General features: G+C 40.4%; 1 protein-coding gene and 1 non-coding gene across 5 annotated transcripts; both read right to left on the bottom strand.

The window, feature by feature from the left end:
• Window positions 1–1613: 1613 nt before the first annotated feature.
• ZCCHC8 (zinc finger CCHC-type containing 8) lies at window positions 1614–25001 on the bottom strand. 4 transcript variants are annotated; one of them, XM_024758696.1, is made up of 14 exons: window positions 24690–25001; window positions 23470–23512; window positions 20851–20925; window positions 19173–19278; window positions 17887–17961; window positions 15517–15620; window positions 15332–15397; window positions 14702–14762; window positions 14081–14223; window positions 13649–13791; window positions 10888–11009; window positions 9472–9558; window positions 9086–9203; window positions 1614–3817 (listed from the first exon to the last, which is right to left on the bottom strand). In XM_024758696.1, exons 1-14 carry the CDS (start codon window positions 24886–24888, stop codon window positions 3039–3041), a joined length of 2121 nt encoding a protein of 706 aa, XP_024614464.1. In that variant the 5' UTR covers window positions 24889–25001; the 3' UTR covers window positions 1614–3038. The 4 variants fall into 4 exon arrangements, with proteins under 4 accessions (XP_024614464.1, XP_024614467.1, XP_024614466.1 ...); XM_024758699.1 differs by having other exon boundaries at window positions 20851–20879; window positions 24690–24774; XM_024758698.1 differs by lacking the exon at window positions 20851–20925.
• On the bottom strand, window positions 20254–20388 carry LOC112408866 (small nucleolar RNA SNORA9). Its single transcript, XR_003005025.1, has one exon. It is a non-coding gene; the product is annotated as a small nucleolar RNA SNORA9 (small nucleolar RNA).
• Window positions 25002–25067: the final 66 nt, after the last annotated feature.

The raw sequence follows: 25067 nt of genomic DNA, 5'->3' as shown, positions 1-25067 counted from the left end.
TAGTAAGGACGGTGACTTCTTTCCACTTACATGCTCAAGGAGATGACAAACAGCTGGCCTCGTTTTAGCAGCCTGTATGACAATTCACATTCCTTTTCACAAAGGCAAAGATTAGAAACAGGTCCCCACCTGGCTCCCAGTCCATCCTGAAGTGCAAGTGTTTGGTTATGACCTCACCTCTCTACACCTGGAGACCTGTCACAGCATGGCCAAGTCCAAACAACAACTCACTCCTCCACCCAACACTCTCTTCCTAATATTCAAATACACCAAACAGAATGCATTTAAAAAATGGGGCACCTTCTTAAGGCAACCACTTTCCATTTTTCTGGGTTCAATTCTATAAAATCTCTCCTCTCAAATTATTCTGAATTCTGCTTTAGGATTTCACTTCCTAAAATACCACTTGGATGAGGTCATTTCACATTGCAAGATCTTTAGCAAATCCTTTGTCTTAATAAAATTCAAACCCCATAGCAACACAATCAAGAGTTCTTAGCATCAGTGAATAAACCATACTTTCAGGTCTTTTTTTTTCTACCATCCTACATTTCTTGAGTGATCCTGCTTGGTTTTACTCATGCCATTTCTTGTGTATTTCAACGCTCATTTTGTCTACGGAAATCTGTAGTTGTACCTATCTTTTTAAAGGATTAGCTCAAAGGTTCTCTTTTCAGAAGTCTTCAGATACCCTCCAATCGAATACTGAAAGCCCTGGCCCTGTGAATTTAAAGCCAGTCCTTCCTAGGTGCCTCTCCCACCACCCCAAAATAGCCCAGGTACCTTGCTCGCTTCACATGGCCACACGATCAATCTCCTAAGAGGAAACCATCCATTTTCTCCTGCTAGTAGCCAAGCTTCTCTTAAAACAGATTCTATCATTTTCTTCTTTTAACGCCCCAAAGCACATAGAACAACTCAAGTGGGCCCTCAATAACTGGATAAATAGAGAAATAGGAGTCAATTTTTTGAGAAACTAGTGATTTATAGAGCTTTTGACAGAGAGGCAGTTTAATGGTTAAGAGCATGGATATGGGGGTCAGAGTGATCTAGATTTAGGTTCACCAGGTTACTCAGCCACTGTGTGTCTTAGGCATTTCCTCTAAAAATGAAATTAATGATCCCTACCTAATATGGCGATTGTGACAATGGGGTAATAAAGCACGAAGAACCTCATCATGATTGTCTGTGGGACATGCTAGAGAGATAACTGTTAGATTATCTCTGGTGTCATAGGAGACTCTGCACAACGCGGTGCTTGAGGGGCATTGAAACAGCTACTTCTGTGATTTAGGGAACAGTCAAGTCTTTAGTTGGACTGGCCTCTCAACAGCCACTTTTTTTTTTGGCCGTGTCATGTGGCACGTAGGATATTAGTTCCCAGACCAGGGATCTAACCCACTGGACCGCCAGGGAAATCCCAACAACCACTTCTTAATTGCTGACAAGTCCTTTTGACCTCTCTATGCCGCTCAAGTTTCCTTAGGTTATGTACATAATGTGGTGGTAAGACATTTACCTGACAGAAACGTTGAGTGAGATAATGTACGTAAAAGCACTGTGTAAACTATTGTAGAAGATGTTTTATTATGGACTTCGACTCAGAGAAAAAAGCCAAAAGTATTAAACATTTTATTCAATTTCTAGCACATTCTGTGAGGGGCTTGAAAATAAATTTCTCTCTTTCGTATAATTTTTCTTCCCAGTTAATTTGGTTTCTCAAGTTCCCAAAATGAAAACCGAATCTGAAATGGTTATATTTTGCTCCCTCTGCCGGCCTGTGAGGAGAATAACACTACCTAACAGGAATCATTCAAGATCATCTAAATGTTTATTTTCATGGACTTGAGTATAAAGATGTAATGGCATTCCACATAAAGACAAAAAACATAGTTTCAGCTCTATCTGACAATTAAACACAATTTTTTAATGTCTACTTTTTGTTTTTAACAATTATCATAGGATTCAAATCTAGAAAATTATTTTTGTACAAAGGCTAGCTGCCCTCCATTTATCTTTTTCAAAATGATTACTTTAAAAGGTCCTGCTGTTTCTATATTTAAGGCTGAAATCCACCGAAAATACCCAAACTTGTAATTTCTTTGCTGCCACTAATTTTTGCAACCACAAAATTTACTTCCAAACTTACAAGGTTGTATATACTTATTTAACTGTGAATCATTTTTTTGTATTCAAAGTCTCAGATTATGTATATGAAAGCTAATTTATTAAACCTTTGTACACAAAGATGAACATACCTGTATAGCAAGCTTATATGAAGAATGAAGTTACAAAAAAGTAAAAGTGTTATTAAAACTGATGCATGTAAATCACTTACAAAAATACCCGAAATGGGATAAAGCTGCTCATCCCTGATTTTTCTCATTTGGTTCACACAGTTGAAATATGAACTTTAAATGGTTAGAATGTTTTCTTTTAAAAAGTGATATATTAAACTTACATACAGGATAATTAGCAAAATGTAGAAAGGGAAAACAATGTACAAAAGACAGATAAAAATCATCACTCTTGACAGACACAATCCAAAAATAGTATAAACCTTAACAGACTATCTCTAAACCAGCTCCTACCTACGTCCCACCCCCCAAGGTTTTATCAGCAAGAATAAAATATAGTAAACCAGCAAGCTCAGTCTTTCTGTTCTTTAAAAGAGGCCTGACTTCAGACCACAGTTAAGCCTTAGATAGACTTTTTTTTTTTTCGGTATGCGGGCCTCTCTCACTGTTGTGGCCTCTCCCGTTGTGGAGCACAGGCTCCGGCCACGCAGGCTCAGTGGCCATGGCTCACAGGCCCAGCCGCTCCGCGGCATGTGGGACCTTCCCGGACCGGGGCACGAACCCGCGTCCCCTGCATCAGCAGGCGGACTCTCAACCACTGTGCCACCAGGGAAGCCCTAGATAGACTTCTTTTAACATGGGAGGGACAAACAGGAAAATAATTTTACCTGTCCACTTAGTACTAATTACCAGAATGCACAGTTATAATTAAATAGCTCTTGGTGCTATGTCAAAAGCAGTTTATTCAGAAGGCTTCTTGTTTTTTTGCTGGTTTCGGGGCGAGTTCTTTAACAAGTTTCTTATCCTGAGGTACATTCCAGTAGATTCCGCCATGTTCTCGAATTCAAATGGCGTTATTCCGGTTGCAAACTTGCTCATGTCAGGGACAGGGCTATGGATTTTAGTGGCTGTTCCAGGACTGGCGTCCGCCTGAAGGAGCTTCGGGCTGCTGCCTCCATTCTTGACCTCACAGTCTGACTCGACCCTGCCGCTGTCAAGAGCACCTTTAGAGTCTACCTGAGCCGGCTCTTCCTCTTCTTTCTGGCCAGGCAAGGCAGCCTCAGAATCTGGACTCGAGGTTTGTTCAACTTCCGACTTCTCTGTACTGGTGTCTGGTACCTCAGCCTCATCTGACATCTGCTTTTCAGATGTTTTTCCCTCTGGGACAGGGAGGTCAGGCTCATTCGGGCAAGGTGAAGAGGCAACCGAATTCCCGGTTAAAGGTGTGTCAACAGGAATATCAGAATCACTGTGTACGCTCTCGGCCTGCTCAAGGGCCGCCCAGATCCGCCTCTGCTGTTCTTCAAGTTCCTCCAGAGTCAGTGCGTCCTCGTCCATAGTCACAGATGCCGTTCTGGTCTGGGGTGAGTCACTGGGAGTGAGTGGCGGGGTGCCCTTGGGCAGCGGAGGCGTGAAGATGGGTGGAGGGGTGCTCCGGGGGAGCGGAGGAGTGCCAGGGGGCAGCGGGGGCTGAAACTGAAAAGTTTCACTGCTCGGGGACCCGTGCGGGACCTCTGCATCTGAAATGAGGACGTTGAAAAACTCTGAGTTGTCATATAGCATTTATTTGGTTTTACGAACACTTATTATTTGAACTCAGGTGAATCCAGAGGTTCACTGGCCAAAATTACTGGCTCAAGAGGGGAAAACTGGATCCTCAGATACCATGACCATCACTTAATGTCCTCAATCCACCTGAAAAGAACATCTGCAGGGGGAAAGGTCAGGATCTCTGGCGCCGGGAACTTTAACCGAGGGAAAACTTTAACACAGTAGGAAACTGGGCTGGCACTTCAGCTGCCTAGACTCCAGAGTGGGTGGAGGCAGAAGGATATGAAGTGGAGCTGGCAGGGCGGGAGGGTCCCTGGCTTATCTCCCAATTCTGTACCCTCAGTCTAGACTGCTCGCCTGAACTGTGGGTTCATACAGCCAACTGGTCACTGGTCTTCACTACCTGTAGGTCCCACAGACACAACAGATCTGACCTGTCCAAAACAGAGGATCTTTCCCTAGTCACACTCTTCCCCTATTTTCTAAGCTCGCTAATAGCACCACCGGTGGCATCTTGCTGAAGTCTCCAAAACTGAAACCTGCTCGTCATCAGACAGTCCTCCTCCTTTCCTTCTGCCCACGCCAGGTCCTTGGCTCTCTGGGGCCCACCCTTTCCTGCAGCCTGTCACAGGCGCTGCGTTATTTGGGGCCACTACCGTTTGTCAGGAATATGAGTCCTTCCTGCCTCTGGACGCTTCTTCCTTATATTCATCCTCCAAACTATCAGTCTTTCTAAAACACAAATCTGGTCCTAATAACACTTCCATCTCATGAGAAACTCTTTAGGGCCTTCCCATCACCTGCAGGAAGAAGTCCGATCTCCTCTGGGCCTTAGAGGCTCTCACAACCAAGAATTTGCCTACTTCCACCATGTCATTTCTTACTGCCTGGTTTAAAAGACTCCAGCTGTCACACTGTTGTTGGACCAACGTGCCGTGATGCTTCGTGCTTCTGTATTTGCATTTCTCACTGTCTCAAACGCCCTAACCCTTCTCATGGCCCTGGTAAATCTCGGAATTCATCCCTCATGATACAGCTCGAAGTCATTCTTGGGAAGAGGCTATGACTTTATCCAGCACGGCTGCTCAGTTTTTCCTTGGTGCCACTATTATGGTTGGTAGCCAGCTCTGTGATACTAACCTCTGTATGTATCACTACAGGCCACCACATTTATATTAAAATGATGTTTACACATCTGCAATCCTAGGCGACAGAGGGCCGTAACTAATGGTAGCAGCTGTGTCTTATTCATCTTCCTGGCCTCGGGGTCTAGCAGAGGAGTCTGAAACACACTATGTGTTTAAAAACTTTGGAAAAGTCAACTGCATAACACAGAATCATAAAGCCTATGCAAAACCAGCCTGAACTTTATTGTACAGGCAATAAGATCTGAGGAGGGTAATACACTGTCACTCAGAGTTTAAGACGTTAACTCAATCGGAAGAGCAAAGAATGGATAAAAAAGCTGAAAGGAAGGATTAAAAAAAAAAATCAGTTATAAGGGCGCCAAGAGCAATCAGGTGAGAGAAAAAAGCCTGAACGAAGAGGCAATTTCTGAGACAGTGTTTAGATTTCGGTAACTGGCTAGAAACGAAAGCCACGATTACGGGTGGATGCGGCTGCAGACGAATGGCATCTCTCAGTCTCGGGAGCTGCGACAGCACGGGTGCTGCCGGCTACAGCAGAGAGCACAGAGGAGCAGCTGGCAGGGAGAAGGGATGGCAAAGCTAGTGAACTACTTGACAACGTAGGTACTTTGTGCTTTTAAGAATAAAACATAACTAAACAGTTTAACCCAAGTTTCATTTTGCACCAAATATCACGATAAACACTATTAACGTAAGAAAGCCAAATGGGAGCAGGATGTTCAGGTAGTTATACTTCACAGTTCCAAGCTGAATCACTCTACCCACAGGTTTGCAATATGGAATCCATTTCACTTATAACACATGATTTGCTAATAAAATTTTCCACAGGAAAATGGCAATTACACTGACTCACTGTTTCTTCTTCTTGGGAATGAGCTGCCAACAAAAGTCACTCGAATTACTATGGCTTACAGAGTTCTGCCCCTGCAGGGCAGGAAGAAGCTGGGGACAGGGGGATTTGCGGTGGTTCTGGGGTGGGAAGGGCCTGCCTTTAGGACCATTTATCAGGGTGTCCATAGGCCAACCCAGTTCAGTTAGCAGACCCTCTCGGCTCTTTCATGAAGCAGCCCTGTAACTGGCCTTGATAGTTTGATCTGTTACTACTCACTGAATGATCACTTAAAGTTGTTCAGAACAAGGGTAGGGAAGGGGGTTGCTATTCACCCCCTCAAAGACGCTGACATTCATTGTGCTGAGAGGGAACATGGCAAACAACATGTTTTAACAAACAGAAGGATGGACTGGGGGTGGGAAGACACATGGAGGTCAAGACACGTGGCTCGAGGCCTTGAGCTTTACACGTGGTCAGTGTTCTGACACTGGCACTGGCCCATCTTTTACGTCTGCGGCTTGGGCAAGAAAGCTCTTGTCACGGGGTTCTTTGTCCCCAGCAGGTGAGTGCGTGTTATGGTGGCTGCTCTTTCTAAAAAGGCAGAGGCTTACCTAAGCTTCTGCACAGAGGCAGGCGCTTGTAAACAAAACCAGTTGCCTCTGCTGATGGCTGCGACCAGAGGAGCCTTTAGCAGGTGGTCTGGGACCTTGAACTACACTTACCAAATGTGTGCAGGCAGGCAGAAGCCTCAGCGGATGGCAGCAGAGGCTCGGAAGCAGGCACAACTGACGAAATAATTCACTTGCAGACTGCAGGGTGAGGGGGATCTAGCGAACTAAGGCACAGGCTTCGGGGTAGGGGCCCAGCTGAGTCCTCAGGAAGTGTGGCCGAGGCAGAGACCAGATATATAGTGTGGAAAGAAGGCATTTCAGGCCTTTTAGGCACCTGGGGTAAATAATCTTTGTTCTGCAAAGGTTCTGTCTGTCTTACCGAGAACTAAAGAGGTTCTAATTAAACCGTTTATCCCAGGGTGAGTTAGGCAAAAACTAGCACTAGATCTTCTGTCCCAAATTCCACTGTGGACTGAGAGCCACAGAAGGAATGTGGAGGCACTAAACTTGGATTTTTTTTTTTTTTTTTTTTTTTTTTTTTGCGGTACGCGGGCCTCTCACTGTTGCGGCCTCTCCCGTTGCGGAGCACAGGCTCCGGATGCGCAGGCTCAGCGGCCATGGCTCACGGGCCCAGCCGCTCCGCGGCATGTGGGATCCTCCCGGACCGGGGCACAAACCCGGGTCCCCTGCATCGGCAGGTGGACTCCCAACCACTGCACCACCAGGGAAGCCCCTAAACTTGTATTCTTGAGTCTCACTTCATCACATGGGCTCAGGCTGGCTCTTGATTGGTTAATTATATATGAAAGAGAAAGAAAGAGACAGACAGACAAACAGAGAGAAACTTCCCTTAAGAGGAAGGTTTCCTAGGCCTCAGAAATTCCCTCACAAGAAACAGAAGCAGCAGCTCCCAGCACAGGGCTGAAAGTGCCTGCACGTAGTGTGTGGACCTAGTTACGGACTGCCACCACCGCACATTCCCAGACCTCGAGAGAAAGCAACTACATCCCAAATGGTTCAAAATACCAAGCTCGGTGTCTTTTCCTCAGAGGTACTCTAAGTGCCTAAAACCAAAATTATCTTCTTATGGGGAAATTTCTTCCAACCTAAGTTCCCAGGTGGTGGAGTCAGACGACTGGCACTAAGAGAGAGAGAGAAACCAAGGTCTTTGCCCTTACTCAGGAATCTTGGCTGTGGCCTTTGATAACACTGGGAAGTGCTGGGCTCTGGGAATGTATTGTCTGGGACAACTGCTTTTGGGTTTTGGGGAATTGCTTGCTTTCAAAATTTCATAGGTATGTGGCAAAGGCTGTAATTCTGTTTCCTATGAACTCTTTGGCCTTGTTAAAAGTGAGACTAGATATTGAAGTAAGGCTGTAGGTGCTAAACGTCCAGGTTGTGAACTTTACTCAGGTATCAAGACTCCTGTGGTAAGAACAAGCAGAATAAAAAATTGGGGAAAATGGTTTGGAGGCTTTAATTTTGGACTTTGAAGTTGCTAGTGCAAAATAATTCAATTTGGGGATTTAAGGTGATTTAATCTGCAACCTTTAAATTCTCCCTGGGTGCGGCTTCCCGGCAGTCCAGTGGTTAGGACTCCGTGCTTCCACTGCAGGGGGCACACGTTCAACATCTGGTCGGGGAACTAAGATCCTGCGTGCCGTGTGGCATGGCCAAAAAAATAAAGTAAAATAAAATCTCCCCGGGGATTTTAAAATGGGTACTCGGGGTGGGGAGGTCTCCATTCAAATTTGAGGCAATTTACATTGCTGGCCTCTTATTACTAGAGCATCCGTATGCATTTTACCCTAATGTTGCCATTTCATTTCACTTCCAGAACATCCGACACGCTACATGGGACCAGAGTAGAGGGGCGTGGTTTGTGACGGGAAACAGAACAAGGGTTGAGTTTTCATCTTAGGTTCAGAGTGGACTTGGAGTTTATCCAATTAACACAAAACTCTGATCCATTCCAGAGCCTTCTGGGGGCAAAATCTAAACTACTCATCAGTAGTCCCAAGGGGAAGCCCAAAGGAGTGGTGGTTGGTAGTGGGGTAAGCGGGGACTCAGAAAGGTGGAAGCATGACTGTCCTGATAAGTACTGCTCTGCTGAAAAGGACCGTCACAACCCTGCTTGACCGCAGGTCCCACGGTAAAGCCAGAGGGTTCAGAGAACAAAAGGCTGGGGGAGTATCAGAGGGCAAGGCCTTTGTTCCCTCATGGGTTTCTGGGAGGACGGACTTTCCCCCGGTCTCTCTTTCCTGGAGGGAGGAGGGACTTAGTGGATTTATACACTAGGGAAGAGTAACTGAGAAAGCTTGACTTAGCTCTGCCCTTCTTCATCTCGGGAGCTGCCAAAGGGGAGCATGTTCCACTGCTTGTCTCAAAGCACTGCCCACCAGAGGGGCCGGTCCAGGTCCAGAACCACTGGGACTGGGTGGGTAGGTCTGTCTAGCTCAGGTACCCAGTCGGCTGCCCAGTTGGCTCTCACACCAAGCTTTGATCAGCAAGAGTGGAGATGCTCTGATATCCGAGTATAAAAGAAAAGTTCGTGCTCATAAACAGCTTCCTCTTTCTTATGGAACTCAGGAGCATACAAATTCACCCTACTTTCTGAAGAAATCAAAACCACGGGATGAAACCTACCCGAGTCAAGCTCCATGTCGGCGGGCGAGGCTGCCAAGCTGCCTTCCTTCTTCTGCTTCTTTGGGCTACTAGGCCTGGGCAGAGACGAAGACCTCTTGCTGTTGGACCTGACGCTCGGCTAACGGAGAACCAAACTGAACACAAGTCAGGCGGGTCCACAAAGAATTGAACCCCATCCCTTCACTTAAATATGATGTAGAAAACCAATCTGGAGCTAAGTCCAGGTAACTGGAGAAGGCAGTTACCTTTCTCCTTTGGATTCATCAGAAAACACAGAGTGCTTTCTATCCAAAGCGAGAAAAGGCAATAAGATGCCTAATGAGTTACAAAATTCCTCAGATAGACATGATACATTTTTATAAACCACACTCTGAAAATCTATTTACCGCTTGGAAGTTAGAAGTTAGGTAATTGGCAAACACGTCTTTCTGCTGACATGCCTGCATTGGTATGGAACCAAACATCCTCCATTCCTAATGATGAAAAGAGAAGAGAAAAATAAGTACGTATTTGGAAAACGTCATGCTTTGAATAGTCTGCTGACAGGAGGTAAAGTGGAGGTCTCAAATTACATTTCTGCTTCATATGTGACTTTTCCTTTTTGGGGAAATTAATGAAAATAATGGAGCATTGAAGGGGAAATAAAAACCAACTCTGCCTGCAAAATGATCAGGACTGAACACTAAAAGACTACTTGACAAAATCGCTTGGCCCAAAAAGGTTCTACCTACTACAAGAAGAAGTTACAGGCATTAATGACGCAGACTCTCATTCGGCCTGGCTGGCTCCCGCCCCCCTCCTGACGCACCAGCGCTGTTCACAGGACTGTTAACTGTTCCCTTCTCCTAACTCGCTCACTCATGCTGATTTTTCTGTCTTCTGTTCTTTCCCTTTCCAAACTGAGCAATAATCTTGAAGGTTCAACATCACTTGTTTCTCTCTTATGGCCAGTAACACATTCAACAGTGGTTCTCAATAGAAATCACTTTGGGCTCTTGTGAAACCTATAGATTCCAGGGACTAAGTTAAGTCTAAGGGGGGGCAGGGGCGGTGCTCAAGAATGTACATTTCTAATGCACACCCCAAGGAGATTCTGATGTGGGCTGGTACTTGGACCCACTTCCAGAGGGACTGATGGTCTGTACATGCAACTCAGCCCTTGATTAATTACACACGTCTTCGTATCTGTTCACTAGACTGTAAGTTCAGACCTTTGGCTGTTTCTCTGAAGTTCAGTGCCTAAGAACACCTAGAATGCATTTTTATTAAAATACCACCACCACCATCACCACTACTATAGTTAGTTGTTAAAGCCTGAAACGTAAGATGAAAGTTGGAAAAGATTAAGTGTAGCAAACCTTTCTTGTATAGGAGAAATTTTACTTTGGGGAGGGGGTGAAGAGGGAAGAGTAGGAAAAAGTTATAGTAATACTTAGATTTATTAAAGGCAGAAACTTACTTCCCAATTAATTCTGTAAAACTTATAACACTGCTTCAAACCATCCCATATTTAAAAAAAATAATCTTTTAATTTTAGAATAGTTTTAGATTTATAGAATCTAACCATTCTATTTTAGCTCCTTTTCTTAGGGCATAAAATTGGAAAAAACTGTGGGCTTTTTTTCTGATGAATTCAAGATTTCACTTAATATTCTAATCAACATAAAGGAAATTAAAAAATTAAACACAAAAGCAACACATTTACTTCTTTATGGAACAGTAATTGCTACATAAGCTAACATTTTGAACAATCTACATAAATAATGTCACATCCCAGAAGAATAAAAAACCAACACACTTACATCTGGAATTCCTCTGGGAGTAGATATATTAAAACCTGGATAGTTTACCAACTTCGAGAGATCGTAAGTGACACTTTTATTTTGTTGTACTTCTCCAGCTTCTGTTTCTCCATCAGCACCATCTATTACAGACCATCAAAACGCTTAATATTGCTAGATGCCCACATAAATCCCTCTCCAGACCAAAAGCAGACCTGGAAAGTGCTTAGATCCATGACCACAGAATTATTCCGAGAATAGCTTTAATTATAATTTGTCTGAACCATTAGATTAGAATTTTTAAACAACATGGACATATTATTTTGATAAAAATAAACATTTAAAATCTTGGAAATTTTAGTTCTTCCATGAGTTATTTGAAAAGTCTGTTTTGCACTGGTCTTTGATTTGTCTAACCCTCTATTCCAATTCTTTATTTAATAAACATTTATATAATGGTCACTGTGTATGAGCTTGTGTTTTCTTTTCAGATAGTGCTTGAAACAGTTTACAAGTATTCATTCGCTTAATCTTCATAACAACACTAAGAGGTACATACTATTAAAACCACTTTACAGATGAGAATAGTTTTTGAAGGATACTTAGGAACCACTTCATTATTTTGAAAAGTACTAAATAAATCGAACATTTTATTTTGCCTTGTCTATATACCTAAGGAAAACAAATAGTTGACGAGAAGTTTCTCTTTATATAAGTTTTCAGGATAAGAAGCCAAGTAATGAAAGAATAAGAATATAACCAGTGTGTCACCCGTCATTAACAGATAGATATAGGCAATGTTCACCAATGACTGATTCCACTACAATTCACAGGAAACAGAGGGACAGAGAAACATGCTAAAATAACACCATGGGGATGCACCAGCAAAATCTTGAAAACTCAAAAGGACAAAATACAGAGTTTTGTTAAAAACAAGAAAGGGAACTTACAGATTAAAAGAGATTTAAGAGGCACTCAATGATCTACAATCTTTTGTCCAAAGAATCTCTATTCAAACAAATAAAGAGAGAAAGAGAAAGAGAGAGAGAGAGAGAGAGAGAAAACAGAAATGCAAGCATCTACAGAGCAGCAGGAGCAATGATAATTTGAATGTCAGCATGACTTGGGGATATATTAAAAGGCTGTGCTGGGGCTTCCCTGGTGGCACAGTGGTTAAGAATCCACCTGCCAGGGCAGGGGACAAGGGTTTGAGTACCCCATACAACCAAAAAAAAAAAAAAAAAAAAAAAAAAAAAAGGCTGTGCTAAATATTCTTTGGTACCACTTGAGGTGGGGGGGGTTGGTAAATTTTTTATTTAGCTTTTATTTAATTAATTTATTTATTTATTTTGGCTGTGCTGCGCGGCATGTGGGACCTTAGTTCCCTGACCAGGGATTGAATCTGCACCCACTGCAGTGGAAGTGCAGAGTCTTAACCACTGGACTGCTGGGGAAGTCTCTAAATTTTTTATTTTTAATTACCTAAGTAATATCTAGAAACACTCTCATTTTAAAAAAATGTACAGCATTAGAGATAATACTAAAATCTTAAGCCCAATCCTGTTTTCGTTCTCAGGGATAACCACTGTTGAGTTTGCTGTATATTGGTTAGGACTTTAAAAATTTTTATATAAAAAGTTATTTACTATCCACCAGATGCCAGGCACTGTGCTACATGATAAATAAATAGATACAAATTGTGACAGGGCATGAAGAAAACAAACAGGGTGAAGTGATAAAGACTGGCAGAACAGGTGGGTAAACATGGGGGAGACACATCTATTTATTTATTTATTTATTTATTTTTGCGGTACGCGGGCCTCTCACTGTTGTGGCCTCTCCCGTTGCGGAGCACAGGTTCCGGCCGCGCAGGCTCAGCGGCCATGGCTCACGGGCCCAGCCGCTCCACGGCATGTGGGATCTTCCCGGACCGGGGCACGAACCCGCGTCCCCTGCATCGGCAGGCGGACTCTCAACCACTGCGCCACCAGGGAAGCCCGGGAGAGATACCTTTAAATAAAGTGGTCAGGGAAGGCCTCTATGAGTCCAAACCCTGAAACCTAGGTGGTTCTTGGTTAAGATCTTTCAAAAATATCTTTTACAAACATAACTCCTCATAGAAAATATAGAGCATTGTTTCATCCGTGTGGGTTCAATGGTATCATAATATTAAGTCATCCAGAAACTTGCCTTTTAAACTCAGTATTGCATAGGGATTTTGCCACGTTAGCTCCATGGATTTACTCCATTTTTAAAAATACTGCAGGGATTCCACCCCCCAGATCTACCACGGTTTACTTAGCCATTCTCCTTTAGGGCCTTAATGTTGTTTTTAATTTTTCACTATCATAGTCAATGTTAAAAAGTATCTTTATATACATACATTTCCTTGTGTGCACGTGTGAATATTTTTCTAGAGGAGGTACCTAAGAGAAGTTCTAGATCATAGGAGGGTTTATTTATTCTAATTTTTATAGGTCTCCTGGCAGAGATGGATATATTTCTGTTACCATTACTGAGAAAGGCAAGAGCTTATGAGGTCTAGCTGGAGAACCAATACCTTGCTAGGTAGTCACTGGGCAAGTCCAGATAACCATCTGATAACTCTCACTGAAGTTTTAGCTCCTTCCTTGTAAAACAAGGGAAACACCATCAAGATATTTTTTAGTTAACTCAGCACACACTAAGCCAGTCATTCCCACCCTATTTTACTGTGATTCTTTAATTAAAAAAGAAAAAGATAGAACACTTAAGCTGACTTATCTAACTGAACATACTATACCTTTTCCATCATAGAGTGCAAGCCCTGAGGTCTCTAGTTCGGCCTCTTTGAGCCAGCCTGGTGGGTATCCTAGCTGGCGCATTCGATATATAAAAGGTGGAAGACTCTTGTCCGTCACACCCAGCGCATCCTGAAGTTCCTCACTGAGTAAAAATAAAAGAGGAAGAAAAATACTGTATTCTTGTTTGGATGAAAATACATACTGGTCTGATATTTTAAAACTCTTCTGTGTCTTATATTACACGCCTGTGGCACAGTGCCTATCAAACACATAGTTAAAATTCCAATAAATCTTTTTGGATGGATTGATGTACATTATATAGAGCCTTGCTAGAGAACACTTATATCTTGATTATTACCCTGAAGATCCACAGAACGTTCCAAATAATAGGGAAGCAGAAATGACATTCTATGGTAAAATGACAGAGGTACCTAATAACTCCTGGCTTGAATCTTCCAAATCTTTCTTCTACTTCTTCTGCATGGTATCGCTGCTGAAAATTCTGACTGCTTGTCTCACCACAGGCATCCATATACTCTTTTCTCTTCTCACTTATTCGAGCAGCATTCCGAGGCTAAATCGTAATGTGTTTGGAAAGAATGGTATCGAGCAGTTTAGAAATATTTCAGAAATTAAATAAATATAAGCACTTTTTCTAGGTCAAGCACACAGATTATTTCAGTTTTAATGCATAAGGGACAGGTATAAAAGAGAGTGGATACTTTAGGAAAATAAGCAAAGAAGAGAAGCAGCCCCTTAATTTCGTATTACCTTGGTACTATCATAACATAAAATAAAGTTTTGAAAATAAGTTGTCTAAAAATGAACCCTCATAATGTTTTATTCATCTCAAATACAGAGTACTGTAATAAATTATTATTTTTTAAAAAATCTATTATCTTTAAAACTTACGTATAAATTTGGAAAGATTTCAAAATCAAGGACTATGGGAAAGACAGGAAGTTTCTTCACATCACACAATGCCACAGATGTATTGAAAACATTAGAAAGCTCTGGTTCAAAGATTTTTTTTTTATATGAGAAAAATTTACCATTGGGCAATCTTTCATTTGATGCTCTTCAGAACCACAATTGAAACAGTGAGGCTTTGGCCTATTTGGTCAAAAAACAAAGATTTTCATAATGTAAATAGAAATATAAAAGCAAATCAACAAAATTCTGTATGACAGCAACGTGTATCAGAGACAAGAAAGCATGTAGATCGCCAATTATTATCTGCATAAATGAGTACACTTTCACTTCTTGTGCTTAGTGATTTAAACAAACAGTACTTTTGACCAAGTCTTTTAACCAAGAACCCTTGTGTTCCCGACTGATCTGTTACCTCTGAGTTTTGTCAGTGGCTAATAATAGAAGAACCAAGGCAAACAGATTATCATATTTTCCTTTAGGTAACTTGGAAAGGGGTAGATGGTTATAAGACAGCAATCAAACTGACAGCAGTAATTATACCTTTCCACCCACCCAGGCACATCAGGAGTGAACCAATGAATTCCAATATAACTGACTTAAACATTTAACATGTCTATATATTGAAATTCTAGTTTAATCTGTTTATTTATCGTAATCTAGCAATAAAGAATATTAACTTTTCAAGCTAAAAGAGTTCATGGTTTTGGTTAAAAAAGAAGAAGAAAACAAAAGCAACTCCCCACACAAACCTTTTTGCCTTTACTTGTATTTCTTGCCCTTCTAGAGAAACAATGTGGCTGAAGACTTGCTGGTACCTTTAGTGAGTTTTATTAAGGAATAGTTATCATAGTCTGCAAAATTTGGTTTTTTTTTTTTTTTAAAGGTGAACTTAATGGCAAGATGCATAAAGATCTTCATTCACTATGTAGGATACTTGGGTATTTCCCATCCTTCCGTAAGCTGAGGGTTTTCATTTAGTAGCGGTTGCCCCAATTTATCAAGGCAAAAATTAGTAAAATACAGGACACTTCCTACAACCTGCAGAAAACAAGTCAAAAAATATTGCTATTTAAGCAGAAAAAAAAAGACATTAAATAATGTAAGACTATGATTAATTGTTTTAACAATTTATTTCTGGATGAAATTATTAGAAATAATAATCAACTCCCTAGTTAAAGGAGCCACATTCTGATGCATAAGTAAGATCTCCATCACTGAATTCCCCCCTGTTGCCTAGATCACTGAATTTTTCCTGTTGGATCACTACTATCAGTTGCACTTTCTCCAGACTTAAAAAACAAAAACTTTTCAACAACTCTTATATTCCCTCCAATTTCCCATTTCTTTGCTTCCTTTTGCAGCAAGATCCTCAGACAGTTGTCTATATCTATATAGTCATTGTTTCCACTTCCTTTCCTCCCAATCACTCTTTTCCTTTCCTTCCAACTTTTGGGAACAATTTCCTACAGAAAAGTTGAAAAAAATGGTACAAGGAACACCCATGTACCCTCCATCTAGATTCAACAATTGTTAACTGACATTTTTGTGTGCACATCTCTACACACACACACACACACACACACACACACTTTTTACTGAGCCATTTTTAAAAAGTAAGTCAACACCACTATCATCTTAGTCTAAGTCACTGTTTTCTCCAGCTCGAGATTAATACAATAACTTCCTTCCCAGGTTCTAGCTTCCACACATAACCAGCTACAGACTCTATTCATGACACTGCACCCCTAAATACTTCAGTATGAGCCTTCTAAGAATAAGAACATTCTACAAATCACAATACCACTGTCATGCTTAAGAAAATTACTAACACCTTAAAATCATCTATATCCAATCTATTTTCAGTTTTCCACAATTTTAAAGACATGAGGGTGCTGGGATGATGAAGAGCCCACAGATCTTACTGAAAAGATTTACAAGGTATGTACACATCTCTACAAATGTGATAAAGGCTGATATTTGCAAAGGTATCGTTTTAGATCACCCTATAAATGTCAAGTGGAAGAACTAGGACCAGGGATTGGATTGAGTCCAAGAAGCACATATCAGCTCCACTTTTAGAGAGTGGAAATTTCTATCACAGGTGTGAAGAACGAAGTGGTTTGCCTCATTTTTTAAAAAAGTGAATTTCAAGTTACTGGAAAGACTCAAAAAAAGAGCAAAATGCTCTAAGGGCACTTTAAAGAAAGATTCCTGAATTTGAATTAGATAACTTCATTTCCCTTTTAAACTCTAAGGTTCTGGGATTTAAAGTGGCACCTGCCTGGAAATGGGGGATTTTGCACTTATTAATTTAGTCTAAATTGTGGTACATCAATGGGACACAATACTCCGTGAACATGAAAACTAGTCTCCCTCTAATGGAATCCAGGATTACACCATCTTCTTTAAAAATTTTTAAGTTGCAAAATCACACCACTACACTGCACTGACACTGCTGAATTTTGCATAGGTACTGAAAGGGCTAAATGTAGGTTCATCCCTGTAAATCGTCTTCTGTTTTTCACCCACTATTGTAGTCTGTCCACATTTAACACTTCCTATCTGCCACCTGTTATATTAGCTATATATCCCTCTCAGCTTCACCCATCTCTAAGTTCCACAAGCATGCTTTCTATATCTTCATCCAAGTTCTTAAAAATGCGTAGAGGTGGGAGAGAGGGATGAATAGGCGGAATAAAGATAATTTTTAGGGCAGTGAAACTACTCTGTATGACAGTCTCATGGTAGATGCATATCATTATAAATCTGTGCGAATTCACAGAATGTACACCACCAAGAATGAACCTTAATGTAAACCATGGACTCTGGGTGATAATGATGTGTCAATGTAGTTCCATCAATTGTAACAAATGTACCACCTGGTAGGGGCTGTGGATAGTGGGGGAGGCTATGAATGTCTGGGGGCAGAGGATACATGGCAAATCTCTGTACGTTCCACTCCATTTTTCAGTGAACATAAAACTGCTCTAAAAAAAACCCAATCTATTAAAAAAAGAAAAAGAAAGAAAGGAAAGAAGATGAACAGAGAGGATAGTCAAGAGAAAAATAAAGTCCTCCAAAGTATATATATTGTGCCCCCAGGCCACAATGAAATAGTTATTAAAAAGCAAACTGTGGTAGTTAGAGGCTGAAGCCTACACTGTTGTTTACAACAAATTTAATGAAAGAATGTGTGATCGTCTGACGACATATGCCTATACCACTTTATCATTTAAATGTCACCCAATGGACATAGGATAGGAAACACATCTGCAGAATTCAAAACTTAAATGTCCAAACTTACACTAAAAGCTTCCTTATTGTTGACAGCACTGGATTCTTCTACTTTATGGTCCTCTTCTAGCATAACACTGGAAGGCTAACACAAAGAGAAATACATGTTACAAAAGGTAACCAATTTTTAACAACTTTCAATTTCAAGTATTAGCCACCTGAACACACTTTATTTTCTAATACATACCATTAAGGTATATAAAATTTTGAATTCATTGTTGTCATAATTAGGGTGAGTTGAGAAGTTAAGCTAGGTAGGAATGTTTATGAAAGAAATCTCCCAAGTGGGAAAGTTAAAAAGATATATAAAAGATAGTATCTTCTGGAGCATTAACATACACTATGACTTTTTAAAAATTATTTTTACACTATGACCTTTGTGTTAACAAATATTAATTATGGAACTTTCAACACTTAAACTGACAAGACAGACTTTACCTTGAAATCAGATAATCAAAGATTAAAATAATATATAACTTGATATTACTGGTCAATACTGTATTACAACCCTTACAGACCTCAAGCCACTACAAAATTCTGAAGTATTTCCTGAATCAAATATTAAATAATACTCAATATGTTTTGGGGTTTTTTTTTTCAGTATGGTTTTCATTGTTAAATGTATTTTGTTCCGTGAATCTTTAAAAATTATACCTGATAGGTGAAAACTAAAGGTGATAAACAAAAAATTTAATTAATTAGAATACTCCATTCTCCAACCTCTGAGGATAAACAGCTAAAGATCCTTATTTGAGAGACCTACTTACCTTAATTTTTAATTAAAAAAAAAGAGCCCAGAAATCATAATTCTGATTTTCTTAAGGTAAACTCATGCCCTAATATTCAGAGTGGAATCTCTCAGATTTCTTTGGGCATGCTGTTGATTTTTAAAACAAGTAGAAGGGAAAGAAAGGATAACATATGAACCTGTTCATTTTAGATAAAAAGAATCCATCTTTCATAAACCCCAGAGACAGAGATTTTTTTTTCTGACCTAAAATTAATTTTCTTCCCCAAACCACGTGTCCAAGTCAGGGAATGGAAAATAAAAAGGCTTCAGTTTTGAGTGCAGCCAGGTGTGAATATGAATCTCTGAGAAAAACACCCGTGATCCAAAAGAAAACCCTGTGGCTGCGCTGGTCAGACTGTGGAGAAGGAAGCCTGGCTGCAGGATGGGAGGTGAAGAGTCAATCTCAACAGTCATTCTGGTTTTGATTCAAGAGGATCCCTGGAGCCTAACAATTGGCGGCGAAAAGCATAACCTACTAATCTTAAAGTCTCTTAAGTTTGAAATACCTGGGGCAAAAGATTAAAGGAAGTCTTTTCCACATCATTTTTCTGCTGTTCCTCAAATCTTTTTACTAAATTTGATACAAATTCCTCTATTTCTTGATGATATTGCCTGCATAAAGAGGACAAAATGGTCAGAACCCAGACAGAGTAAAACATTGACTTGATTGAGTTTTATGCATTTTTAGAAGATGTCATGTGTAAATTTTGTTATTTTGTTTTTCAGAGTTTATCAAATCACTGACTCTTTGTAACACTCAGGAATCTATTCCTTAGGGAAAATATATACATTACTGTCAAGTTAATAAAATGATTACAATAACCTAACACAGTGCCTAGGCTGTAACAGCTGGCAAATACTTATGCAAAGACTAAATGGATTTTATTTATAAATTTTACATACTTAATTTTTCAATATATAATACATGTAAATGGTTCAAAATTCAAAAGAACTAAAAGGGTGAGTTACATAATGAAAAGCTCCCTTCCTACCCTGTCTCTCAGCCCCTTATTTCTGCAACACAGAGATAATCAGTGCATTCAGCTATCCCACATCCTCCTCCCAGACACCCTCTCTGCACACATAAGGAAACACCTATGTAAATATTACACTGGAGAAAAAAAGACCAAAATGCAATGCAAGAAAAATGGCTGAGGTCTATTTTCTCCAGCTTTCCAGGTCAAGAACCACGTTCATCAAATATTCTTCAGTGCTCGGTTCAGGAGGGGCCAAAAGAGCCAACCTCCTATTTACAGACTTGATCCATCAGGTCCCGTTAGCTCTGACATTGTAAGATTTCTGCAGGCACAATGCCGGGTGAGCAGTGCAGACATTAAGACTGCCAAGGGCTTGAGTTAGAGGCCGATTCGGACGGTGACGGCGGGGCTGGAGCCCCACGTGCCCAGCACCGTGCTGCTCCTGTGCTCACCACAGGCTGCTCCACCCTCCCAGAGCCTCAGGTTCTGCTTCTGCTGAGCTGAAGTAGCCAATGGACCTGCCACACAGGTAACGCCCTATGTACGGTCCCTTTACCTTGCCCGGCGCCTAAGATAACAGTATGATTAAGTGACACCGAAGGGGGCAAGCAGGTGTCTGAAATGTCTATGACCATGCTCTGAGGAAGGGACAGGTCAAGGCCTCAAACCATGTCAGAACATTCTAGCAAGCACTGCAGGAATGCACTGAGTCATCCTAGACCCAAGCATGCTGGAAGGCTTGCAAAGGTCTAGTTTTGCTATTAAAAAGAAAAAAAAAATCACGTGGGTAAGCTTTGAAGATAGCCAACAGGGAAAACTTAGTTCCCTGATTGTGGCAGAGAAATGGTTAAGATTATTTATGGTGGTAGCGGTGACTTTTATTTGAGGCTATTTATTGGGCTCTTACAGGTGCTCATTTAGCTACTTAAGAGGTAGTTACTATTAGTGTCCTGTTTTCCAGTGATGAAACTGATATGCAGAGAGGGTCAGTGACCTGTCCAGGTTCACAGATATAGAACGTAGAGGAGTCCAGCTTCAAATTCAGGTTTATATGACTCTAATGTCCTCACTCTTATCATGATTCCATAAATTTTAAGTAAAAGAATAAAGATGGTATATAAAGTAAAAATGAGAATAGCGTATTTATAGAAGACATTGTATCATAAATACATCAGCTCATAATATTAGGAAAGGGAAAATTACTTACTTTGAAATAACATTGTTCATAAATAGAATCTGAAATAAAGGTCCATCTAATTTAGTATTGTTCACCAATATTCCACTAAAACAGAAGTTAAAACATACTCTTAGAAGACATTAAAGTAAAACTTGCATATGTTTATATAAACACTGAATCTTTATAATTCTGAAGTACCAAAGATCATAGAATATTTTACAAATAAGATCAAGAACCACAAAGAACTCCAGTTTTACCCACTTTAACAGTTTTTAGGGGTATCTTTTACATTACATCTTTTAAAAAATATTTCATAAAAAAATTAAAAACTGGGCTTCCCTGGTGGCGCAGTGGTTGAGAGTCCGCCTGCCGATGCAGGGGACACGGGTTCGTGCCCCGGTCCGGGAAGATCCCACGTGCCGCGGAGCGGCTGCACCCATGAGCCATGGCCACTGAGCCTGTGCATCCGGAGCCTGTTGCTCCGCAACGGGAGAGGCCGCAGCGGTCAGAGGCCCACGTACCGCAAAAAAAATTAAAAACTACAGTTAATCTTTCAACTGAAAAGCTTCTTTACCCAATGGCTCTTTGTTTACAAATTGAGGGAAGGGAGGAATTGAATAAAGCAGGTTACAAGAATATATTTCTGAAAGAATCAGTGAATTTGGCTTAGAAATATATGGGAAATTGAAACACTTTATAAATAAATGGGTAGACTCTTTCTGGAGGGCAGAGCACATTGCACTAAGTAGCTCAAATCCAAAATTTTAAAGTAGAGATGTAAAAAGTATCTCATTCCTGAATTTGACTTTGAAATACTGCAAAAAACAGAACTAGACTGCAGCCTGGAAATCTGCTATATATCCCTTTGGTAACCTGGGAGCAGCTGAATCTGATTCCTCCACACCTGCCTCAAATCCCTCTACCTGTACAGCACGTGAAATAAATCAATCTGTATGTGGAATTGCCCACATCAAGTAGAGAAATAAAATTAAATATGAAGACACCCAGAAACTTGCTTCAATTTGCACAAACTTCAGTTTTAAAAAATACATCATGTTTCTAAAAACTACATGCAATTGCATGACCCTTGACTGGAGTTCAGTTTGAGAAATCAGCAATAAAGACATTCAATTGGGGAAATCTGAATCTGGTTGAGAATGTTATTAAGGAAATCGCGCCAGTTATTAGGCGTGATCATGGTGTTGTGGTAACATGAAAGTCTTTAGAAAAAAAAATACATGCTGAAATATTTGGGGTAAAATATGTATATGGAATTAGAAGAAGGAAATATGGCAAAATATTGTTAAATCTAAGTGATGAAAATATGGGTATTAACTGTACTATTCTTTCCACTTTCTGTACGTTTGAAAATTTTCATCATATAAAGAAAAAACAGAAAAAAAAAAACAAACAAAAAAAACGCCCCACAATGTTTACTGGATAAAAAGAAGAGACACTTCTGATCATGAAAGTTCCAAAAATAAGGGTTAAATCAAGAGATGTAGGGTACAGTTTTATCTAAATAATTTTATTTTTTTTCTTCCTTGGTGTTCTGTAGAAAGCTTTGTCAGTCTGACAATGTGGAGGGCACCAATTAAAAAAAAAATATATATATATATTTTCCTTTTTCAGGATACTAATGCTTGCTTCTTATAAATTGGCAAAGCCTATGATGCTGTAATCATTTGAATTCAGGTGATTATAACCCCCTTATAAATATTTAATGTTTAAATGAACAACTCTATTACAAAGCATATGCTTGTCTAAATATTTTTACATATATAAAAATTGTGATTTTTTTTAAGAATCCTAGTTACATTCAATATATTTACTACCTAACCAAAAATAAGTGTAGATCTACAAAGTGTGCTCACATAGAGGAAGGAAAGTAGGGCATAGAGAAGTTATTCTTTAGACATATTCTGAAATATGTCTAAATTCTAAATATGTTAAATTCTAAAATTTTAAAGTTTTAGTCACCAGTGTAGCCAGTCAATTCAGCCGGTACCAGGGACAAAAAATTCCATGTGAAACTGCATCAGTGTACCCCATATTCTGAAAGCCTTAACATACCATTCTGTGTAATAAATTTGTACTTTAGGAAATATTTTAATTTAGTGACTACTGAATAAATTTAATTACAAAATATCAACATTTAATCTTCTATTAAAATCAGATGCCTGAATGCAAATTTACTCACTGTACTTTTTTCAAAAGCAACTACCATCTCTTCTTCTAAAATGCTGCATCTTGCATTATTTCTATTTATGAACACATTTTAATTGTATAAATAAATCTTCAGCTAGATTAATACTGTAATCTGAATTCTAACTTACCAGAAATGTTCACTGAATAGCAACAGCTAGGTTGATAACTTGCCTGTTCTGAACATTAAGTCAAAAACTTCTGAATTGTGTTTCACACATATTTTCATCCAATAAGTCAGTTTTCAAAGTTTAATACAGTTGTGAGAATTCAAATTTTACCCTCACAAATTAAAAATAAAAGATCATTACGATGATTTCTTGAGTACAAAATGGTACAAAAATCCTAAACACCCTTTTTGCAAAAAAAAAAAACCCTGTGATTAAATATTAATGTCAGGATAAAAAATAAAGGACATTATGGTGCAAATTCAAGATCTCATACCTTGGTCGAGTCAGAATGTTCAATTTTCTTTTAAGTTCTTGATGTTATTACTTGTTAAGGAGTATAAGCCCTCATTAAATAGAAATACGAAGATCATAAAATTCAACTACTAACCTCATTTTTGGTGTCAATGTTATAAACATATGTTATAAACGTTAAAAGACAAATATTTTGAGGATGACACACTTACTGACCTCCTGTTTTGTTGCAGGGCTAGGTATCTGGATCTAAAAACTAAAATAGAGTTTTCATCCCTTCCAACATGGTATTTCTAAGGCAGGGGCACGTAGTTCAAAGAGACTAACAGACTAAACCAAAAATGTTATGCAGCGTAACAGACTGGTAAGACCTGAAGAATCTAGGATGGAATCTATGAATGTTCACTGTAAAATCCTTTCAAATTTTCTGTATTTTGAAATTTTTCATTAAAAAATGTCGAGGAAAACGGCATTATGAAAAAATGACTTCGAAAACCTTAAAAGATGATTTACCAACCACTTTCAGGGGTTTTTACACTAGAAAAACTACCTGAGCCAAAATTACTTGCATGTATATTACAAACAAAAAAATACCAAAAATTCTCTAAGAATGGAAATAAACACAGTAACACTTCTTCTAGAAAGGTTGTAAACATGTAACTAAAGGCAAACGGAAACTTATTTGCGCGTTTTCCCTAGGGGTTTGCAATGGCCCTTAACCACGGAAGCTACTTCAAAGTGGAAGAACTTTAAAATGAATCCCCGAAGTTCATCAAGCAATTAACCATTTCTCTCTGCATGCCTCGACTCCTTAACGCCCCCAACTGCACATCCTAGCACCACTAACTTTTGCCCCGCCCTAAAGACACATCTGCGCCTAGGTCTAAGCATCTGGTATCTCCTAACATATAACTACAGCTTGACTGCAACAACTTTAGCTTGGCTCCAAAAAAGGAGATCGGATGACTCCAAATAGGGGAAGAGAAGTGAAGAGTCTACAACTGAACAGTTGAAGGAGTCCGGAATAACGCTAAAAACCTGCCCCAGATTGGGGAGCGGGAGGAGTGAATAAGGTCCAGGATACGGATCCCAGAAGGGGAGATGTCTGCGCCGAGGCCTCGGGGACGGCTTATGCAACCCGAACCCGCGATTCTCAGCCTCGTGGAATTTCCGCCCGCACCCTCCCGGGGACGGCACACACCACACTCCCCAGTGACAGGGCCCAGCGAGCGGGAAGGATATTCTCGGCGCGGAGCTGCTCGATGGTTTCCTCGTACTGCCGAAGCCGCTCCCGCAGCTCTGCGTCGCCGACCCCATTCTCGTCCTCCTCGTCGCCGTCGTCGTCCTTGAAGAGGGTGTGAACTGGCTTCGGAGTCGACTCCTCTAGGTGGTCAAACGCCTCGAACAGCTCTAGGTCGCCAAAATCCACCTCCGCCGCCATTTTGGGCTATGGGAAAGATACGAGAAGAGGCGGAGCTGGCCCCCCCGGTCGAAGGCAAAGGTTGTTGGGCGGCACCGCTCTCTAGGGCTCCGGCCGCCCTAAGCCACCCAGTACGGTTTCCTCCAAACGTAGGCCGCTGAAGCTGCATAATAGGCGGGCCAGTCCTGTGAGACTACAAC

The sequence above is a fragment of the Neophocaena asiaeorientalis genome, unplaced genomic scaffold (genome assembly GCF_003031525.2).
Source record: "Neophocaena asiaeorientalis asiaeorientalis breed wild unplaced genomic scaffold, Neophocaena_asiaeorientalis_V1.1 scaffold77, whole genome shotgun sequence".
NCBI classification, from domain to species: domain Eukaryota; kingdom Metazoa; phylum Chordata; class Mammalia; order Artiodactyla; family Phocoenidae; genus Neophocaena; species Neophocaena asiaeorientalis.
The sequence above is the reverse complement of the archived record's forward strand: the minus strand, read 5'-3'. Positions and strand labels throughout refer to the sequence as shown.